The sequence below is a fragment of the Polypterus senegalus genome, chromosome 3, assembly GCF_016835505.1.
Source record: "Polypterus senegalus isolate Bchr_013 chromosome 3, ASM1683550v1, whole genome shotgun sequence".
Lineage (NCBI taxonomy): Eukaryota > Metazoa > Chordata > Cladistia > Polypteriformes > Polypteridae > Polypterus > Polypterus senegalus.
In genome coordinates this window covers 110,416,947-110,440,934 of record NC_053156.1, presented here as the reverse complement: position 1 = coordinate 110,440,934, position 23,988 = coordinate 110,416,947, and the positions used below count along the sequence as shown (strand labels likewise).

The 23,988-nt window shown below is 36.4% G+C and overlaps 1 protein-coding gene across 3 annotated transcripts in view; it reads left to right on the top strand.

Annotated features, from left to right (window-relative positions):
* The first annotated feature begins 1,281 nt into the window (after positions 1 to 1,281).
* Positions 1,282 to 23,988, top strand: part of esr1 (estrogen receptor 1) — a 286,150-nt gene continuing 263,443 nt past the window's right edge. The window contains exons 1-2 of one of the 3 annotated variants that reach the window (XM_039747799.1): positions 1,282 to 1,408; positions 19,145 to 19,606. In XM_039747799.1, the coding sequence (XP_039603733.1) occupies positions 19,263 to 19,606 (344 nt within the window). In that variant the 5' untranslated portion in view covers positions 1,282 to 1,408; positions 19,145 to 19,262. Of the gene's footprint in view, positions 1,409 to 18,904; positions 19,607 to 23,988 lie in introns of those variants that run through there. The other 2 variants (XM_039747800.1, XM_039747798.1) reach the window with 2 other exon arrangements.

Here is a 23,988-nt window from a genome sequence, read left to right as displayed (position 1 = left end):
CCTGTATTTTGTTGCATTATTTTACCTTCTACCCTTACAAGCCTTCCAGGGCCTGCTGCAGCAAAGCATCCCCATGGTATGGTGCTGCTACTACCATGCTTCACGACGGGGATGGTGTGTTTGTGATTATTTGTAATGTTCAAACATGCTGTTTAGTCTCACAGCCAGAAAGATCAATCTGGGTCTCCAATCAGACTACAGAAACTCTTTTCCAGTTGACCTGAGGGTCTCTCATGTGCCTTCTGACAAACTCTAGCCAAGACGTTATTTATTTTTTTATTCTCCCATAAAGTAGTGACTGTGAAGCACCCAGGCACCAGCTGATGTAGGCAGAACCTTTTCAATCTCAGACACTGTAGCATGAACTGTTTCAGAGTTCTCATAGGCCTCTTGGTGGCGTCCTTCACTCGTCTTCTTACACGATTTTCTGAATGTCCTGCTGTAGGCTGATTTACAGCTGTGACTGGTTTTTAGTGACTGATTTAACTGGACTCCAAGGGATATTCAATGTCTTGGGTTTTTGTTGTATTCACCGCCTGACTTTCATGGAGCAGCCTGATGTGTTTTTGTCTTTATTGTGTACTTTAATCCTCAATACTGAATCTTCACAAGTTGGACCTTCCAGATAAGGTGCATTTAAACTACAATCAGCTGAAACCCCTCTGACTACATGCAGGTGACCTCCGTTTCACTAATTACATGACTTCTAAAACCAACTGGCAGCACCTGTGATGATTTCAGTGTGTCATATTAAAGGGGGTAAATACTTATGCCGTCAGCTATTTTGTGTTTTATATTTGCAATTAATTTAGACCACTTTACAGAGATCCATATTCATTTTAACATTGATCAATGCCAGAACAGACCACATAATTCCACTGTGATTCAAAGTTGTATAACAAAAAATGTGAAAAACTTCCAAGGGGAGAATACACTTTCTAGGCATCTTAGATTGCTTAACAGAAGAAAAAAATATTCTTGTCTAGTTCTGGATACATACCTAGCAAGAGCTCACTACAACAATATATTTTTTTTATAATTATTATGTCTGTATTGAAAGTCAGTTATTGACTTGAGTAACCTTGAGGGCCAGCTTAGAAGTCCTAATTAAACACATTTTACCAATTCGTCCAAATTCTGGGGTGAAAGTGCTTAAAATACAAGATTTGTTTTAATGTATTTTGGCAACCAGCAATCGTTCTGACCTCTTAATTATTGACAGTTTATCACTGTTACCATGTTACTATGACCTGCGCTGGGGATTTTCTGCATTCACACAGTTAAAGGTTTTCTAGTTCCACCATCACAGCCTCTAGATGCAATGGTTTCATGCACAAGTATGCTTTAGTTTCTATGTATTGAATCTGAAGCAGTGAAAGCCAGGGAACTGCTGCTAACAGCACTAAAGGTAAGTCATTATAAAAAGCATAGCATTTTTCAAACATTTTGTTTATTGTTTTTCAGTATACTTAAAATTATGCCAATATTCTTACATAGATTTGTGAATTATACTGTATCTGTATTACACAGAATTTAAACATATTTAAATGCATGAAAATGTTCAAAATATAAATGAAAGTGGGTACTAGCCTTATCTTTTAACTATACATACATTATTGCATATGAGAAAAGGATAAATTAAAGAGAGACAAGTTGGTTAATAATATTGTTTGTATTCTCTATATATACTATATTTATATATATATATACAAAGTATACACACAACTGTATGTATATTCAAAATTATATATATAATGTTTATCTTTATAATAGTAATAGTAGATGAATTATTTAATCTGTAATTATATGAGATGATATTACTCATTAAGTAAAATAGCAACATTTATCTTTGTAAATGTGTACATAGGTTGATATTTATTTATCAGGTTTAAGATATTTTTAATTTCACAGACTGACAATTTATGTAATTATTGGCACATTTCACATAAGTACACTTATGCACACAAACATTTATACCATATTTTGTATAAAAAAATGTTTTCTCACTTTTGTCATGTCTACTTTTGCTAGCCTTAAAACTTAAAAAGTCAAAAAAATACTTTAGTGCAAAACTATAACTTTACTGTTTCTTGTCATGTGGAACTAACCAGAACTACAGCTGAAAAGAAAATGTGTTCTGAATAATGTGACCTATTAAAATGTCAAAGTTTTAATAATGTTCTCAAACATGTGTTCTGGGATGGACTGACGTCCTGTCCTGGAATTGTTCCTGCCTTGTGCTCAATGCTTGCTGGGATCGGCTGCCACCCTGATCCTAATAAGCAAGTTTGGAAATGGATGGATGTAAACTGTTCTGTTTTATCACACTTTGTGACTGCAAACTAAAATAATGATACATACACTGATATACATGGAGAACTTTTGGATACTAGAAGATGCAACATATAAGTATAAAAAGCATTTTTAATATAGAGAGGTAACATTTATTCATGAATTGTAATGAGTGAGTTATTATAGTTTTTTTTCCTTTCATAGTTGTCTAGACAAATGTGCAAACAAATTGACAATGATTGCAAATTAACACGCAAATACAAGATGAAGATGTATACTATAAGTTTCGTAACTGGAAAGCAGTAAGTATAGTATCGTATTAGAGGAGCACGATGTAATAGTCAAGCTTGTGATAAGAAACCCACTACACTCTTAAGTACAAAATAAAGGTATGGCAGAAGCATAATTCAATAGTTTCAAAGGTACTAATAACATTTTCTTAACAGAAACATTCTATTCTTTAGTTTTACAATTAAAGCTGATAGTCCTATAATGACTTGTTGATACCGTATATATTACTGAACTATAAAGCACAGTGTTTTGGTTTAGTGATTGTGACTCTTGATTCCTCAGTGAGAATAGTTTAAACTATCTACATTTGACATTTCCTGTTCTGTTGGAGACAACATTGTGGTTTGTTTTGTAAAGTAAGATCTTGAAGGCAGCAAGATAAATGTTAATTTTTCCTTTCATTTTATGAACCATTGCTGATTAAAGTTGCTGAATCTGTTACACATCTAAATAAATAAAGGGATCTTCCTGGGACCTTTATGTGGATAGTCCTTTGGGAAACTATGGTTTCCCTATGGCATCTCCCTGAAGAACCACTTTGGCACCTTTAAGATTTTGGTTGAGAACTGCAGCATTAAGCACATAGCAGAATTCCACCTGGAATGGGAAGCTGTTCCATCAAAATGCAGTGAAACAACATAGAATTCTCAAACATGCTTAATCAATTTCAGTGTTATAAGGGCTGAGGTCTATCATAGGAGCATTGAGTGCAGCCCTGGACCCAACTGCTTGGTGAAAGCTATTCACCAATCCAGTTAATGGTTCCATAAAGCTGGTGTTTAGCAGAAACCAACCCAGTTGTGGTGGTAGTCCATCACAGCACACACTCATGTAGTCATTCTTACTCACAGTGGACCCTTTTAGAGCTAACAGTTAATCTAACTTGCATGTTTTTGGAAACTGGGACAAAAGTCAGAGTACCTAGATAGAAAACCATACAATCAACCTTTGGCTGTGAGATTCGAAACTAGCATGGTGGATGCATGAGGCTAATCAGTGTGCTGTGAAGGAACATTGTTATTTTTAGTACAAGGGTTTGTCAACTTGAATAAACAAAAGGGTGGAGAACTTAATTGAAATAACTTGGCATAGGGCCATCAAAAAACGTTATGCACAGCTGGCCAAGCGTTATTGAAATTTACGTGGTCAACAAATGATTGACAATCCTAATTAAGGTGCATTGTTACCAATTTTAAAGGTAAGGTATTCATTTTGTTCATTTCAATGGAAAAAATGCGTGTTATGCAAGTTAAAAAAACACACACACTTTATGTATTTTTGGTATTCATACTACTACTCCTAATTATTTTCTATGATGTGGTACGGATTGCTCAATTAGATTACCTGAAGATAGATCAACATTACACAGATATAGAGGTCAAAGTGACCTGCAAAACAAACCACAGTTTATTGAGATAAATTCTGTACTCTGTTCCCTGTTGGGATTTATTATTTTGATTTTGAGCCCCCGTATGGTAGTGAGGACCGCAAAGTCCTATACCGAACGTAACTTTATTTTTTATATTATGATTTTCTATGAAAATATCTTTATACACCAAATTGCAACACCTGAGTTATATTTGTTTAACAGTATTTACCTTGTATAATAAAGACTCTCAAATAGTTTAATGATTTTAATGGTTGCTAGATTTATATTTGTAATTATATTATTTAAACTTTAAAATTCACATTGTTTTGATATTAAATTTGTATTGCAGACAATAAATTAAATACCTTTAGAGACAGCAGTGTATACAAATAAAAGTCCAACGGATTCCACTTCACTGCCTGCACATCTATGAGGAAAAATAATATACAAAAACCAGACAGAGAGAGAGTTGGCATGAGGATGGTGGTCACCAACCACCGGACATCCTGTCACCCAAAAGATTTCCTGATATTGGGGCCAGATGATCAATTCTGAAAGCACAAGAAGAACTTACACTTCACCTTGAAATACGGTATTCTCTAAATAAGCTGAGTTCTATAAATTATATTTAATTCCTAACCACTAAATTAGAAATGTAATTGCTTTTATAATAACCTACCATAGTTTCTACATTACAATTATACATTTGCGTTATATGCATCAATAAGCTGATTATTAATCATGTCCAAAGATATAAATAAAAATTAATTTAAACTAAATAATATGACTTATGGCTTATACAAAATTCTAGGTTTTTGCTTTCTAATTAAAATCGTTCTTGTAAAGCGAAAAAAAAAGGTCAAGAAGAGCAAAGTACATTGCATTTTTGTTTAGCTAACTATGAAAAATGAAAAAAAAAATGACAAGTGCACACTGCATGGTAAACGTACTACTCTGAGTAACTCTAGTAACTCTTTTAGCAATCTTGAAAAGATACACACAGAATGGTTGCCACATTTTACCTTTACATTTACATTTGCTTAATATTTGCCTATAATCTGACAGTTTTCATGTATCTCCACTATACTTTTAATGCTGCTGTTCCGATTATAAATTTTGCAATATTGTAATATTTTGCTTTTTTACTTTTATACTCAAAGCCTTTTTTCAGCAAAGTCAATTATTTAACTTCAAGGTTTCAGAAAACTGTGTGATAGCATCCAATTCTATCTTCATACTTTCTGACATTTGTCATTATTGTAATTATTCTTTAAAATGTTAAATATTAAGAAAGTTGTCAACATTGACCAGTGTATCAAACATTTCATTACCTGTATTCACTTCATCAGTGGGAAACGTACCCCAGTGGCTAAGGTGTGATCTTGAGGAAGTTCCTTTACAACATGAGATCAAATTGTAAAAAATAAAGATACTATCAGTGTGATGTCTTTTTAAAATTCCTCTGAGTGCATGGATTTCCTCCTACACCTGAATATATTAGAAGATTGGAACCATTTCAAATAGAATGGGCCATTCACCCTAACCAAGCACACCAATCTATTCCCCTAAATTCTTAAAAATAGTATTAAGGTCTCTAAATTCCTACCCTCTGAGAAAGGAGCAGGATGCCCTGAAACAGCTCTAAGATCAACTCTGCCAAGCCAAGCTCTGGGCCAGTGTCTGAGCCCTGTCTGATATCTGAGAAGCAGCCATTAAGTCAAGAAGGGAACTTCATTACCAACTGCTTTGGCAGTAAGAGTAATGTTTTTCACTATGAAGTTGCAGTGGACACAGCAAAGACCCTAACAGAGAACAGCAGCATCACACCACATCATGTATAATATATATATATATATATATATATATATATACTTTTTAAAAAACACACTTATATTAAGTTAAAAAGTGTACTAAAAAGTAAAAAATAAGTCTCTCATATATCACTCGTAAAATAAAAGGTGGGTGCTTTTGCTAAGATTTTAAGAAGTGTTTTTTTGAATGTTGATTGATGAAAAGCGCCCACGCTTTTATTTTTATTGATCAATTAGTGAAACTTATTATTGATTCATGTATTGTCATCGGAAGTGAGTAAGTGTACAAAATTTCAAGTCATTTGGACAATAGGAAGTGGGTTAAATATCGATTCCAAGATTTGTACCAGGCAACAAACACGTGAAGTTAATGTAAAGCATAGTAAATAGTAAAGAACCATGTAGCAAAAAAAAAGTTCACTCCAGCACAAGAAGACTCCTACATTTGAACCCAGAGTAACAATACTCAACAGCATCGGATATCTTTCTCAATGCATTGGTATCATAAAACTGTTTATTCATGCTAAGATAAATTAGAATTCTAAATAGCTAGAAGTGTTGATTGGTGAAATTGCTCAAACCAGAATCTGCTGGTTCGCTGTATAAAGAGACGGTCACTGCAAACTTTACAATTGACAACTTTCCCTCTGTGTCCCCGTGTTGTTACTGAGGAACTTAATTTTAAACTAATAACTTGGATCTGCCATACTAATTTTCTTCATACTTTTTAAACTTCAGAATTTTTCCAGTTCTATGTCTTTCTTTGCAAGATGGAGACCAAAGCTTCCCAAGGTACTCGAGACGAGGCTCAATAGTACATTATACAGATTAAGCATAATTTCCACTGATCTATACCCTACACATCAAACTATATTAACCCAACATGGTATTAGCTTTCTTGATCCCTTCTGTACACACTGCCTTAATGTAGATAGATAAGAGTGTGCAATGACTATGATTCAGTCAGTTGTACAAGCTTTAAATTCCATTTCTAAGTATATATCTAACATGCTTACTTCATATGCATGATACTTTAATTTATTTACATTAAATTGTATCTGCTCATGCCTGTGTTCTGTCCAGGTCACTCTCTCTAATAATTCAATTGATTTGAGATTACCTGCCATTCCTCCTATTTTGTTATCATCCACAAACTTAACCAGTTAGTTTTTTTATATTCTAATCCGGGTAATTTACTGTATAAACATTAAAATGAGCAGAGGCCCCTACACTGTTCCCTGAGGTACACCACTTGGTAATTCTGGAAACATTCTTCTCATCATAATCCTTGGCTTCTGATTGGTTAATTCTGGAAAAGTTCTTCTCATCATAACCCCTGCTTTCTGATGTTTAAGCCAAGTTTGCAACTATCTGCACACTAAATCTTGAAATCACTTTTTTAAGTTTAATGATCAATATCAGCAATCAGGGAATGGATGGTTAGATATGCAAATCATGTACTAGTAACTCCGTACATGCAATGCACTTTGGGAATGTGCTCACGCTCTTTTCCTTTCAAAAGATAACATCTTTGCACTATGGATAGCATTGAGACTATTAACATTTTTAAACACTAGTAGGTATTCTTGCACTTAAAGTGTAACCATTGTCAGACTAGAATGCCTCCTTCCTGAATCAAAAGGTTTCACGGGTACTTGCAACAGAGAAAACAACTTGCTAGTTCATTGCTGGGAAGAGAACCACATCAATATAATGCAGTAAGTCAAGAGATGCAAAAAACCCAGAAGTGGCTGGCTTTAAATGCCACTGTGAGTATACCCTTCCAAATGACAATAATTGTTATTGCCTTATGCCCAGTGCTTCTGCGACAGGCTCAGGGCCCCCTGGCCCTCAGTTCGATTAAGCAGGTTTCATAATGTCATAGCTATGCTTTTCTTGTCAGTATTTTAGTCTGTCACCTAGGACTGTGTTCTATAGGCCTTACCTTTTAAAATGTTTAGGAAATATATGTATTGTCACAAAAAGCAGACGCAAGAGTCATAAAAACGTTTGCGGCAACCACCTGTATAATATTCCCTGGCTAAAAAAAGGGTAAATTGCTAGCACTGATGTGCTCAGAATGGAGTCCAAAACAGAACTGACCAACTATTTGTTAAATAGCGGTTTTAAAAGCCAAAACAGGATATGATGTCGTCAGGGGCCAGATCTGGGAGGATCTTCCTCCATAGGATTGCATCTAGAAGTGACGTCATTAAAGGGGCTGGAACTGGAAGGGTCCTCCTCCATGGGTTCAGGACTGAAAGTAACGTCATCAGAAGACCAGAATTAGAATTTCCTGTGAATGGTTTGTAGGAAAGCGGCAAAAAAGGTCAACGCACTCTGCCACCCCTAGTCTGGTGTCCAATTACTCTTATTTAGACTCTTTAGCTGCCTCCCATGTGCACGTGTATGACAGTATATCAAAATTACAATGTATGCAGTCTGTTAAATCTTATCAAATATATTTTAAAGCAGTCATGATTCTGAACATGCAACCATTTCCCGTTTGAATGGTAACAAGGTTAAATGCTTGGATTAACATTTTTGACTAATTTCATAACTGGCCATTCACAACAGGCATTCAAAATTTAATTAAGTACTTCTTGTTTAAATAAATCAACCAGAAACAACTCTCATACTCACTTTTGGTGGCTGTTTAAAAGATACAGAAAGGGTGTAAGCAGCTACCAATGACATGTTATTGTTTTGCTCAAAGGTAGCCTCGCCAATTGAGGGCTTATTTTGCACCCTTGTTAGGAAATAGAAGCTTTTTTCTTTCGTTTAGTAGTTCAAGTGGTGAGCTCCTGCACATTTGCTGAAATATACATGGATTTTTTCCACTTTTTATTTCTTATTTTCTGGTATACTTAGAAATAGTAAGTGTTTGAATAAATTCCACTTACTTAAATATCATCCCTGTACCATAATAGCAGTTTACATTTTGTGGGTTTAATGTTATCATTTTTGTTCGGTGTCATTATTAAGCTGTCTTTCTTATTTATTTGCTGTCACTGGAGGAGCTGGTTTTTCTGTCTAGCCTCCACTCAAAGTGATAAAGGGCTACATCTGATTGGTTATCTGCAGGTTAGCTCTCCTTTTTAAAGCCCATGTTAGCAGTAAAAACAAATGGGGTTATGGACACCTTGAAGAGGAGCGTGTGTTTTATTGAAGACATTTTTATAACACATTGGCTTTAACAATGGAGGTTGGAGAGAGAGGGAATGTACATGGCAGAACTGCAGGTGTTGATTTTTTTTGTTAACCATGCTCGCTCAGCTTCCAGTAGAAAGATCACTTTATGTTTTGATGAAAACTTGGGCCAAGCTAACAAGGAACTTTACATGAACTCCCAGCAACAATCAACTAATCTTTGTTTTACAAGTGACTTTCACGCTGAGCTTCATTACATGTTACTCTATATTTTTTCAGCAAGTTAATCATTGGAAACAGTAAATACTTTTTCATTGATACAAAAAGGCCACCATTGCAGAGTTTATTTACGTAAGGGTACAACTACTGAAGATGGAGGTGAAACCCACAGATATGCAACCTGAAGCCACCATTTCTGTCTAGACTGGACTTCAGCACACACACATAGAGTTACATATTCTATGTTTATTTTCAGGCACTTGAAGAAAACTGAATGAAATCAAAAACAACGTGAAAAGTACAGACACAAGGTAATACCAGAATGAAACTGGAGACCAAACATTTTATTACAGCACCTGAAGGTATAAACAGATGTATTCCTGAATCCATTAGGGAAAAATGGAGCAATAAAAACTTTAAGGAAGCTTTTGGATGAAAAGAATTGAATCTCCATTTTCAGTTAGATTTAGATGAATAGACATTGCAATAGACTACCGTCCCATTCTTTGGTAGGCTGTGGCAGTAATCCAGAAATAACGATGACAAAATGAGTGAATGGATGGTTGGCCGGATTCAGTTTTATCTGTATAACTACCTTGTAGTAAGTAGACCAGAGTTCACGTCTTCCCTGTGTGGAGTTTGCATGTTCTCTCCGTGTCTGCATGGGTTCCAGTTTCCTCCCAAAGACATGTAGGTTAGATGCATTAGTGATACTAATTTGGCCCTAGTGTGTGTTTGGTGTGTAAGTGTTTTCAACCTGCGACGGACTGGCACTCTACCTGGAGTTTGCTCCTGCCTTTTGCCGAATGCTAGTTTGGATAGGCGTCTGCATCCCTCACAACCCTGTTCAGGAAATGACTGACTGACATCTATACATATAAAAGACAAAGCCCTCTCTGACTCATCACTAATTCTTCCACTTTCCATATACGTGGGAAGCTGAAATTTCGCGTGCTCATTCCTTGCAGTGTACTTACGAAAGTTAGGTATGTTTCATGTCCTATTGCAACACCTAAGGGGGGGAAATGGGTGTACCCCTAAACTGTATATATAGATAGGGGAAACCCCTCCTCACTATTTCTGCGACTTCCAATATACGTAGGAAGCCCAAATTTCCCTCCTTTACACTGTACTTACAAATGTTAATTATGTTTTATCACGCACCGTGCCCCATAATGAACTTTCGAAAATAACGTCTTCTTTTTGGTAGTTCTCACCATTATGGCGTAAGGAACTTTTGGAACTGACCTCTCCTTTTGGCGGTTTCATTCTTTATTTCCGTTAACAGACAATTTATGAAACGGCAGAGATGGTCCCCCTTCCTTTTTCCGCATGGTCGCTGTCCATGCACCTACCACATGGCTGGCTCCCTGCCTATATACATTAACGACATCCTGCGCTTATGTGCCTCCTCTCTCGCTCCCTTACTTTCATTAGCTGTTCATCATGCTCACTGCTCTCTTCTTCTTTACTGCACCTCATCAAGCCTGTTATTATTCGCCTTGCATCACGTCTTCCTGCTGGTGACTCCTGTCTTTTCATTTACTCCACTGCTTCAAACCTGATATTGTTGGCCTTGCATCACGTCTTCCTGCTGGTGACTCCTGCCTTTTTGTTAACTCCACCGCTTTACTACGAAACTTACAACAACTAAAACTTAGTAACAGCACCAGGCTTCAGATCAAATCTCTGGACAAGAACCTCATTGAGGCTACTCTCTTCACTGGAACTGGCTCAGGGAGACTGTATTTATTCCTCGCATCCCTCTCATACCCTCTGACCTACCATTCCAATTCAAATGCCTCCAATTTCCAGTACAGGTCTTCTCCATACTTCTCCGCTGCAAAAGTGGGTATTTTGCTAGCTGTTTTATAAATGAAATTAATATTTAAATATGATTTTATGATGTGTTAAATATTAAATCTAATTGTCTGTGCAACTTGTAGGTCCAACCGTGGCTTCAGTAACTAAACAGTACAATGAAGTGCATTTTACATTCTCAATACTGCCAAATATTGCCATTTCCCTCTTGTTTTAAGTTTCCCTCTATCTGTGACATTAAACTATGTAGAAATAATGATAAAGAAAGACAGTGCAAGGATTTGGGGTGCCAGCCTAGCAGGCCCCATTAACAATACAGCCCCATCTCTGCTTACCTATCTGCTTACCTTGAATGAGCCCTGAAGATATTCCTTACTTGAACTTAATCGATACCTTATATATATCTGATATATTGTGACCAGTATGCCAGAGCCCCTGGCTCCAAACATAAAGACACCCACTCAGTAAAGGATACAAAAAAGTGACTTTTATTATACAGCATAAGCTTTTGTAGGTTCTTTCTTCAATGTACAAAATGATATCTCAAACAAATCAAATAATCATTCTCCATACTCTTCTAGGCAAACATTGTTCTCTTCCACCTTATTCCTGCTCACCTGGATGAGGTCAAGTGGTTTCTTTTATGGACCCGAGAGTACTGAATGGAAGAAGTGCTTTAGTGTCATGCATAAGCCCCAAAAATGGAGTTCTTCTCCTTGCAGCACCCTCTGGTGGCATCCAAGGACTCTGATAGGGTTGTACTTTAGGACTAAGATTCTCATGGATCCCTGCAGGTGTCCATACTGGAGCCATGTCAGAGAAGCATTGTCATCTATTGAAGGAAATGCTCTTGACAGACAATCTCCCCAAGTATATCCATTAATCTTCCACCTTGACTGGGATAATAATCAAGCACCATCCCAATGAGTTTACACCTCCATATGTAGTGTCCATCCATTATGCCCTCCTGTTCAGCCCAGGAATTGCTCCTCATTCTAGTCAGTGTGACAGTCGATTCCTTAGGGCACTTACTATATATATATATATATATATATATACTGCTGAAAGATATAATTACATTTTGCTTCATCATTTTATACATTCAGTAAAACAACTTATTGTCAAAAACAATGTCTTTCAGCATGATAACAACATACGCCAAAACACAATTAACACCTCGTTGGATTAGATATCTGCAGATTGAACATTACCAATATTAGACAGGCTATCCCAGATGACTAGGATAGGCAAAAGAACAAAAACAGCCAAAGGCAAAAAAAGAGTTATGGAAAATTCTGCAAGAAGCTTGGAAATACTTGACAAGATTATTATTATGCAGCAGTTATTATATTGTATTACTAGGGGGCTTTGCCCCCTGCTCGCGTCTCTGCCACTTGCGTATGTGGATTTCACTTTCACCAAACAGCAAATCTTTTAATTCTTGCAGATACACCTCTTCGTTGGAAAGAAACACTACTTTTCCCTGATGGCAACACGAATTAGATCATCTACAAGTCTTCGACTTAAAGTTTAAATCCGAACAATTTCTACATACTTCTGTCATATCACCTATGTCCAAATATTCGATTTCTTTTCGCTGTTCTGTTATTTCACTGTGTAATAATTTCTGTTTGTTTGTGCTAATGCGATCTTTATTATTATTTTTTTTGAGACTTTAGAATTTTAGTACTTTCATTATCTCTAACGTGTATCGTGCCAACATTTTTGAACCTCTTTACGACATTCTACTTTGTTATCTACTCTTTGTCTTTTATTTCCAGGCATGGTTAATTCTCTTGACACAAAGTCTCATCTCACGGGACATGAAATTATCTCTTTGAAAAAGTGTTGTCTCGTCCCAGGAATTTTTTATTTAATAGAGAGACTATTTTATCCCAGTTGGATAATGAGTTGGATAATGGATGGATGGATGGATTATTTTATTGAACACCAGTATATCAAAGTGAGATGTCAAAGAGAAAGTTACAAAAAAAGAGAACAAATAAAATTAGGTAAGAATAAAATACAAGACATTCTTGCTATTTTTTATTATATCAGTGTTTATTCTAAAGTTTTATGATGTTTTCATGGCAAATAAACTCTTGCTGGCCAGATAACTAGGTGTAAAATAATGTTCTTGGGTGACTGAAAGCCTTTGCACAATACTGAAAATTTGAATTACATTTTAAGTCAGGCATGGTCATGACTATCAACACAGCTAGTTAGGTACTCTTCTGGATGTAAGAACAACATTAATTTGTCTTAGCAGAGTGGTTAACAATATGCTTTTTTCATTTATTTATAGAAAAATATGACACCTAGATACATCCATCCATCCATTTTCCAACCTGTTGAATCCGAACACAGGGTCACGGGGGTCTGCTGGAGCAAATCCCAGCCAACACAGGGCGTAAGGCAGGAACCAAACCCGGGCAGGGCGCCAACCCACCGCAGCACCTAGATCTATTCCTTAATTAAATTTAGATGAAAAAACAAGAGATGACTATGCAGGTATATACTGAAAGTGCAGTGAATTGTGTGCCAGGTTGCAGTCAACTGAAAGTTAATTCTGTCTGTATTATACTGTCTAGGAAAATCCACTGCTTTTACCTTTTTAAGTCAGAAGCCTTAAAACACATGCACTATCAAACCAACATTACATAAGGAAAGCAGTAACCATATCTGCCCCTGCTTCAAGTTAGACTTTAACTGTGTTTGCTTAAGGACTAGCAGAACTCAAGGACTGTGTAAAGATCTATATCCAAGAAACAGAAACTTTAACTATATTTTGTATATTATGCCATGCTTTCATTTTTTATACTCATTTTCTCCTGCTCAGGGTCATTTGGCAGTAGAGCTACTGCCAGCTAGAGCCAGTCTCAGATGCCAAGGTGCTGTCATTTACACAAGGTCAATTTGAAGTTTTCTATCAAACTAACACAAGCTCATTGCACTGTTGGAAGGTACCTATTTGAAAATAGGTAGAACATGCAAAAACATACAGCAAGAGCTCCTAGGAATTGAACCACGGTCCCAGAGTTATAAAAAACCAAAATTAACTGGTGTGTCATGGTAAAAAAGAATATTTTAATGTGTAAATTGCATAAAATATAAAACCAGGATGGAAATAACATCCTTGGCTGCAATAAATTGATTTTCATCTATCCACCTGTTTTTTAAGCCCACTTATTTCATTCAATGATCTTTTAGGATCTGGAACTCATCTTCATAGCAACAAGGCACAAGGCCGAAATCAACCCTGGGAACAATGCCGATTTCCTGTAGGCCACACACACCTACTCATACTGGGATTATTAACTTGTCATGTACGTCTTAAGGATGTGGGCAGAAAAAGTTCCAGCAAAACACAGTCACAGAAAAAAATAGTTGCTTTATTGTCATACTGTAGCTCCTGCTTCTCAATTTAAATAAAAAAGTTTTAGTAGTTATTAAAATATTAATGGTAAATTCACAAATTTTTAGTATACCTTAATAGCTCAGACACAAGACAATACAAAAACATTTTAGAGAAATAATGAACAAGATTTGCATATTGTCTGGGATGTTTTCCTGATTTATGCATCCTTTTCAACATGATATAAAGAGGAGTCCAAAAATGAATATGGTCAGGATAGGCACACAGTGCAAACAACGTATCAGAACTGTAACTGCTGTGTGGTATGGACCATGACTTTTATGCTGAAAAGATCTTGGAAGAACTAGCACTGATATCCAAACAGAATTTGTACAATCAGTCCTAATATGGGGCTGAGGTTACAGCACCCAGCTCTGAATGGTGACCCATCCACTGGGTTTACGGAGCGTAGATGTTTACCTGTGCTTGAGTGGCCCTGTATAATTGAGAGTGGGTGAATTTGCATGAGCTTGGCCCACCTGCCGTCTAGATCTGATTCTTACTTTCTGCTTTGCGCCTTCCCCCACCATAATCTATCATCTGTAGGGGAGGAGCGAAAAGTTTATATTCGTCAAAAATTTTGATCTCCGATTTTCAACAGATCTCGATGTTTTGGAGTCCTCTGATACCGAAAACATTGATATCTCAAAGATGGGTGTGTGTGTGTGTGTTACAGTTGCTTGAGGACGGTCTAGAACTAAAATGGTTGGACTGAAAAATGCCAAACTCAAAATTTAAGTCTGTTATGAGATGACAATGTGCTGATTAGTTTTTGAGCCAAATCAAGCAAGAGAAAGAGACAGTCTAGTTAACGACTGTGTCACTCCCCACCTATCATTACCTGGACCAAATCCTCTAAGCGCTTCATTGGCTCAAGTATCTGTTGTATAATTTACTATTAGTGCCTTATAGTTGTAAATATGTATAACTGCTCTAAGCCTGTACTCAGTTAAAAAAACTATACAATAATGCAGTGAACTGAAAAGGTGGGTTCTGAAAATGGATTTATGTAGGGATAAGCAAGTAATAAAGGTTTATTAGATAAAGAGCCTTTAATTGTAAGGCATATCTCTCTATTATAAAAAAAAAATCCTGGAGAGAAACAGTAAGACCGTTAAGATCATGGAAGACACTTAAAAGACCCACAAGACTAGAGAGATTGGCCACGGAGCGTTTCGTGGGGACCTTAAACATGAGACTTTGTGCCAAGAGATTGACCCAGGACCATCTTGCGATGACGTAGAACATGAGATTCTTGCAAGACACGTCCTACTTACAAATAAATAAGAGCAAGGGCAGCCAGCAACACACTCAGTCATGTTTTGGCTTTGAGCACACACAGATCTAGTGCACTCAGCGCATACAGTATAAAGCGTATACGGACAATACATTATAAATGAAACGTAGACAAATAAGCGAAGAAGAAAGCAGCCAGAGAAAAGAGATGCAAAAGCATTGGAAAGAAAAGAATAATCTAGGGCAAATTTAGAAAATAAGGAAAGTAATTATCAGCCCGGAACAAGTGGAACTGAAAAAAAAGCACATCCAATCAGGCTCAGAATTAAAAGACGGAGAATAAAAGACAAAGTAGAACTTCATAAAGACGTTCACAAATGTTGGTGCTATACACATGCAGAGCAGATTAGAGATTATGAAAACAGTGGAATTCGAAAGGCTCAAAAAAAAATAGTTGGGGTGATACACATGTGGAGAAAGTTAAAGAATATGAAAGTAGGAAAGTTAGAAAGTATAAAAGTCAAGATCACAGGGGCACAAATAAATGGAAATTGTTACTCGAAAAAGGGAAAATAATCACCACGGACCAGGTGTCATTGAAACAAAAGCAGCAAAAAGCGAGGTCAGAAATAAAAGACAGAGTAGAACACTTAGTAAAACTTCATAAAGAGCTTAAAAAACAAGGGGACAAACACATGCAGAGCAGGTTAGAGATAATGAAAACTGGAATTCAAAAGACTCAATAAAAATGTATGTGCGAAACACATGCAGAGCAAGATACAGAATATGAAAGCAGAAAAAAAACAAAACAAAGAAAGTAAACATCACATTAGTGCAAAGAAAGAGAAATAATTACTCGGAGAAATAACGAAAAGGTGAATAGAGATCGAATATATGGACATAGGTGATATGTCAGAAATATGTAAATATTGTAAGGCTTTGAAGTTTAAGTCAGAGAATTTCAAAAACGGAGTTTACCTCACATGCATTTATTGGTTACTTTGCAAAAAAAATGATTAATTGCTGATGATGTAGATCGTTTTGTCTGTGCTGAAATTCCAAACAGAGAAACTAATCCTGAATTATGGTACAAAGTCATTAAACACGTCTCACGGAGCTCATTAAAAAGATTCAGCATATTGGGACTCGAAAGATTACAAATATTGTTTTCACAGAAGTTCTGAAATAAAAGTGAAACTAATGAAATAGCAACAATTCAAAGAAAAAAAAATCTTAAAAGTGTGTATCCTGAAAACCAAAAACGGGGGTTGGTGAGCGAAGCCCCCTAGTTATGCAGAAAAATAAAGATCTATTTGCAATAATAATAATTTAATGTTTCTTAAATAATGACTTCTTGGCATATTCTGAAAAAGGTGTTCCCTTTATAATCTTCCATTAATAGCAGTGATCCTTTCCACAATGATTAAATCTGCACTCTTGGTCCACTGTTTACCGTAGTAGTATTAAGTGTCATCTCATTTTAACCGCTGTACACACATATTTTACTTTTGTTGCACTTGAAAATGGAGTTTATTTTAGTTCCAAGATTACATGCCTAACATTCTATTATACTCCCAAGACTACATGCCTAACATTTTTCAAGCTGCCACATTTTTCCTTATTCTTGTTAAAAATTATGCTTCTGATTGAGTTTTTCTCCCTTAATTTTATTTAATGAATCTCCCACCCAAAAGATATGTTTTACTCTCCTCATACTGATATAATTATAACATCTCAAAGTGTCCAAGTTTTAATACAGTTATGTAAAACTTATTTGAATACATGTTTTTGATTTCTTTATTTGTCAATATTTTGCTTAAGTTATTCAACACAACACACTTGAGAACCTAAAAGGGTTTTTAGTAGCCAAATAGATATATAAAAATCTAAAGCATGCAATTTTTTTTAAAACTCTCCTTCGTGGTCTGACAGGACTAACTTCTCATTCTGTAGTGGTGCAGATCCTCATGTAGTATGCAGCTGCAACTAACTCAAAGCTCTCTGCTGAACCTCTAGTCCCTGACCTTTAACTTAAAGTTAGTAAAATAAGGCCCATTACGTTAAAAAAGACCCTTAAAATCGTGTTTTCTGACTCTCTTAGGTTAAGAGTCTTTGAGTAGAAGCTGTAAGATTAATTAACTTTTTTTTTTAATTAACTTAAAAATGTAAGGTCTATCCCCAACCCTTTACCCTTACCTTAAAGTTAGTAAAATAAGGGTCCCTTATGTTAAAAAAGATTTCTAGGGGTCCCTGAGATTAAAACAATCAGTTTACTACACTGTAAAATCTTAGACTGGTGGCCTTCCATAAACTAACAGCATGAAGAAAGTAATTAGAAGTTTGTGTGTAGTGTCAAAATCATTAAGCAAGTACCTCCAAGTTTAAAAGTACACTCATGCATGTACCTTGGATGCCCCCAGTGGCAAACCATGGCATTACAAGCAGGTCTACCAATCTATGACATTTACTTAAGAACAATTTCTTCTGGCCAATATTATAAAAAAGAAATCATGCTATTTAATCTGGGTTTATGTCGTCTTGATATAATGAGCTGCTTATGGACTTGTTCTTCCATAAACAGCCAATAATGGCTCTGATCTTCACTCTGCTCCTTCTATTGCAAACTATGAAAGCCACATGCAAATAACCATTTTCAGGAGTCAGTGACCATTTTCAGGAGTCTTTCATTTAAATAAATCAAAGAAAATGAAATATGATACACATTTAACAGAGCAGTCGGACATTTTTCCAAATTGGAACATTCAGAATACATGGAGGACTCTGTTTTAATCAAAAGAAAACAAACCTCGGCTTGTTGTACTGCAGAGGTGCCTGCAAGTAAATAAGACAGTCTGAGAAAAACACAAGGTTGTAATTCCGAGAAAACAGAATGAACGTTCACCGGTGTTCAATTTGCCAGTAGTTTGTGAACAGGATATGCTTAGCTTTTCACATTTAAAAAAAAGAAAAGACTGTTTTCATTTCTCACTGAGCTCGGCTATGCATTCTGGTCAAAGATTTATTTTAGAGGAGCCCCACTAAATTATATGTGCCTGATGTGATATTTTAAGGCAGTGCCAGGAGAACACAGCCTGCCCTGGACTGTTGCCAGCATCTTTGTAATGCATATAAGCCCAAATGGGGAGTTAAAGTCTTGGTTTTTTTTTTCTTTCTTTTTTTACTATTAAGCTCTCTCTTGCTTCATTTCCTGCATCTACTTAGAAACCCAATTGTAAAAAGGGGGGGTGGAAGGGTGAGGGCTGTTCCTAGGAAAAAAGGTACATCACAACAGATTCAGCACATCTCTTTGTGAGTTGAGAGTGGCTTTCAGTTTTGGGGAGAGATGGATTATATTCTTTTGAGCCACTAGGTGGGAACGTGGAGAAAGGAAAAAAAAAAAAGAAAAAGAGGCAGAAAGGAAGCTCAAATTCTCGTGCATGCACATGCACACACACACACACACACAAACACACACACACGCACACACACATACACACGCACAAAACATGGCACTTATCTGTTTATTCTAATCATGGCCAGGCCACCTTACAGCAAGACTCCCGGAGTGGCACTGCTGCACCACAAGACTGATAACAGAGAGCTGGAGGCATTCAGCGGCACACCCGCAAAACTACCCTGTGAAAAGGCACTCAGTGAGATGTACTTGGAGGAAAACAGGACCTGCACGCCGGTTGGCTATCTGGATGGCACATATGAGTTTGCTGCTGCTGCTGCCACTACTGCTCCTGGGCCCCTTTACAACTCGGCAACTTTGGGATACCACTCAACTACTCCAGAGCCACACAGTTCAGCTCCTGAGGGAAATATGCACTCCCTGGGGAGTGTGCAGACCAGCCCTGTGCTGTTTCTTCCTTCCAACCCACAGCTCTCACCGTTTATCCACCACCACCACCACCACCACAGCCAGCGGGTCCCTTACTACTTGGAGAGCGACCAGGGAAGTTACCATCTGAGGGAGGCCACCCCCATGCCTCTGTTCAGGTACGTGCTTTGTGTTTGCCAGCCAAGTCTGAGAGTGACTTTAAACTGGCTTGTAGAGTAACTATAAAAGTTGTAATGATACATGCAAATTCTAGTCTTGTGAAGAAGAGAGATGTTTTTATTTATTACAAAATTAGCATTTCCACAATATGAATGAATTCCACCTTACTTTAAAGCTTTTATTTAATAATGCAACACAAAGAGGGGTTAATAATGTCACAATTAAAAGTGTATAATATATGAAACTGACTGATGAATGCCAAAAATATACAAGGAGATTGTTAGAATTACTGCTGGACACTCCTTTCCTCATTTTTAAGGTTTCAAAGGAAGAAAACGACACATATGCATATACAACATTTGGAGAAAGTAAAAGGAGAGTCACCTAGAACCACTAAAAGTTAACATTTGCGACAGGAATTGTGTCTAAAGTGTTTGAGATTTATTTGGTATACTGTTCTAAAAGTGGAGAGGATGCTTCTGGGTGCAGCTATAGGCAAAGCTTTGGTAAACATTAATACATATTTTGCCAGAACTTCTACTGTCTCCTTTAAGATGCAAAATTAGCTTAGGGATGGATTTCCCTTCTGTACATGATTGCTTAAAATCAAATAATACCATATTGTTTAAGAATATGTTCTGTTTGAATGGGTACTTCTGGCTAAAAGGTATTTTTGACTTCTTAAGTAACAAACTACTAATACATTCAGTTTTGTTGCTTTCTCATTACACCTAAATGCCACTCTGTCTGTTTGCAGATTTACAGATGTGGTGAATAACCACTATAGCATATATTCTAAATCTCTTATACTTTGAAACCATTTTAAAAGACTATTACAGAGGAACCTGTACTTATATTAAAATAAAAAATACATTGTTTAGATAAAAAAGGGCCATGATCATTTTCCACTCCTCTGTACTCATGGATGAGAACTGAAGGATCTACAGCATTTGATACCACAATGGAAAGTCTTATCATGCTGCTGGCAAATGCAATGACTTGTTTGAAAGGACAAAAATGTAAGGATTTTGAAATTCAGAACGAGCTGGCCAATGAAAATCACAACTTGAGGCTGATTGCTTTATTTAATTGGACTCGGGGCTTAATTACACATGTTGATTTAACATTCGACATTTATAGTGCTTGCATTAGTTTTTCTACTTCTTTGCAATTCAATGGACTATGCAAATTTGCTAACTGGGTTTATTAATATAACATCTTTCAAAATAGTTTTGTTTTTTTGCCGCAGTCTCCCAAGGACAATTTCTTATGCAAAAACTACACCAAATCAGTTGATGTCCCTGGTCACAGATTGCTATGTGAACTTGTGTTTCTTCAAAATGTCTCTTTAAAATCAAACAACAAGAAAGTACATCATATAGAAAAAAGTGTCTGGACTCCGGCATATTGAAAATTGTGACAGATTCGTTTTTAAATTAACAATTAAAATAATATAATAGAATAATAGGTATTTCTCATCATGTTTTTTATTTAAACAAAAACTTAGTATATTAAAAATTGAAATCACCAGTTATACTCATTTTGCATTACTTAAAAAACGTCATCAATCCTCCCATGTATGTTACAATAAAACACTAACTGGATTATACATGCAGTTTAGCTCTAACAATACAAATGTTAAAAACATAACTGATATACCGAGAAGTGAATTGGCGTATTCATCAGAAACAAGACGCCAAACATCATTTAGAGTAATAATGTCACTGTCTGCCACTGGATTGCTGCACTGCTTTGAAAAGGTGGACAGTTCTTTCAACTGCAGTTCTGCTGTGTCCTTTTAAGGTGCTCCTTCCATATGTACCTTAGGCTTCAGATAACCATTTGTTTGGTTAAGCATTTGAAAATTCTTCGTTAACAAGGAATGAAGTTTTACACTAAACTTCATGTTTGTTGCTCATGATTCATGATGTTCGGGATGTCACAACGCATACCATGCATGGCAGTTATTTGCAGAGAGACAGAATTGCTAGGTTGCATGTACAAGCTGACATATTTCTGACTTCTGTAAACGATCTATAAAAGTACATGCATAAAAAATCCCAGCCATGGCTCTCTATCTCTCTATCAGTAATACTCCAAACCAGTTACTTTTCCAAGAGTGCCAAGGCATTCTTTTGTTGCTCTTTTCAGGACGCTGTGCAACACAAACCATTGCTTTGCTGAGGAGCGTGTGGCTGGGCGGCTGCAACTGCTCCGAGTCTGCACCAGCTGCAACATTATGAGACATCAGAGCCATAGAAAAACATGCCAAGGATGCTTGGAAAGCTCACCTCCTCTGATGTTCAGACATATCACTGTGCCATACACAACAAACACTGATAAAGAAACATTAAACCTGACACAGAGTGAAAGCTGTTTTATGTTTAGTCAACACATTGCAAACATCAAGTGGCAGTCTCCTGGCCTTGTTTCTGCAATAGGGGTGCGTGAAGTGTACTGCTGGTACAGATCAAGATGCCATGGCTTCTGTGAAGCAGATACATATACATCCAGGCACCTTGTGTTATTTCTTTTGCCATCTTAACCACAAATGTTACAAATAATTACATTATAGGTACAAACAAGCAGGAAATGTTTCAATGTAGAACTGGCCAGGAATCAGAAGGTTCAGGTTGTCTGAAAGCATTGCAACTGAAGGCACAGCAACAAGTCAGTATTTCTTTGGCAATGAAAACTCTATCTCACACTTCCTCTCTCTTCCAACATTAAGCATTGTAAGGTAAATTTGTTCTGGTGTGAAGTAAATGTTGTGATGCTGTGGATGGATTATATCAGTTTGCATACTTGCCATTGTTTATGTTTTCTGATAGGGCTTTGCTTGGGGAAATTCACAGTTAAAATAGGCAAATAAAAAGACACATATAACCCAACAAATGAAGAACATAAGTGTATGGAAAGCCTATAAGACCATATAATTAACTTAAAAAAGAGTCAAGAGCGATAAAAGAAATGAGTATCAAAAAATAAATAAATTAGTCCTGGCACAGAGAAATGAAAAAATTAACAACAAAAATCATCATTGAGCTCTCTCTGGTTACTTCATATTGTAATGCTTCTTCCTTCTCCAATCTAAATTCTTACATAAAAAGACATTTTTTAACATTTAACATGCACATCTATTTTCTTGATGTGTTTGCTTTTCTGCTTTTTCTTCACCATCTGCATTTAAGACTTTGTTATATTCATGCATTGTTTGTTCCATTGCCAAAAAACAATACTTATTGGTAACTTTATCTAGGACCTTTTAGGACCACCCAGTTTGCCAACAGAACAGCAGGTATTTTGCAAAGCATGCATTCAACAAGGTGCTGCCTGGACTTTGATCCAGACTGACGTGATAGGATCACACAATTCCAGAATGTCTGCCACGCATTAAGGCCACAAATCATTGCATTTTATTTCATCCCAAAGCTGCTGAAATGAATTGAAATCTGGGGACTGTCCAGGGTGTTTAAGTAAACTGAAGACACTGTCATGTTTGTAGAGCAACAACAGTAAGATGATCCATGCTATGTGACACGGTCCGTTACCTTCACTAAGAATCCATTTGGAAAAAAGTACACTGTGGTCATAAAGAGATGCGTACAGTCGGCAACTATGCTGAGGTACATGGTGGCATTTAAACGATGCTCTGCTGGTATTTAAACATCTAATGTTTGACAGGAAAGCATAGCAACAACATTACTCTATCACCTGCCATCTGTTCAACTAAGACAAAGCAGGGTGAATCCAGAGACATATGTACTTAACTCAAAATTAGGACCACTTCATCTGAACATCAAAGAAGAAATTAAGATTCGTCCGAGCAGCTGACATTTTCTAATTTTCATCCACCCAGCTTTAGTGATCATATTAGCACTACAGTTTCACATTACTGTTCAAAGGTGAGAAGAAAGGAGTTCAGTGTGGTTTTGTGCTGTTATAGCCCACCATGTTAAGGTGTAATTCATTGTTTGTCCCTTCTGAACAAAACTGCTGTGAACAGATGTTATTTGAGTATTTGCGGATTTTATGTTAACTTGAATAAGTCATTCTCTATCTATCTATCTATCTATCTATCTATCTATCTATCTATCTATCTATCTATCTATCTATCTATTTCTAGTTTGCACTAATATGCCTCCCTTGTACTAAATAAAAAATAAGCATTTTCCAGAAATAAAATCTACATGATTGATGACTTCTGAATTTGAAGAAAGCAGTCTAATTATGTACTCTCTCGTCTCTCTATTATAAAAGAAAATCTTGAGACAAGACTATTGCCAAGAGATTTTTTCAAATCCTGCCCTCCTCTCAACCATTTTCAACCATACCCACGTTCCTCTCATTTGTGTGATTGCTTTAGTCAGACAGAGTTCTT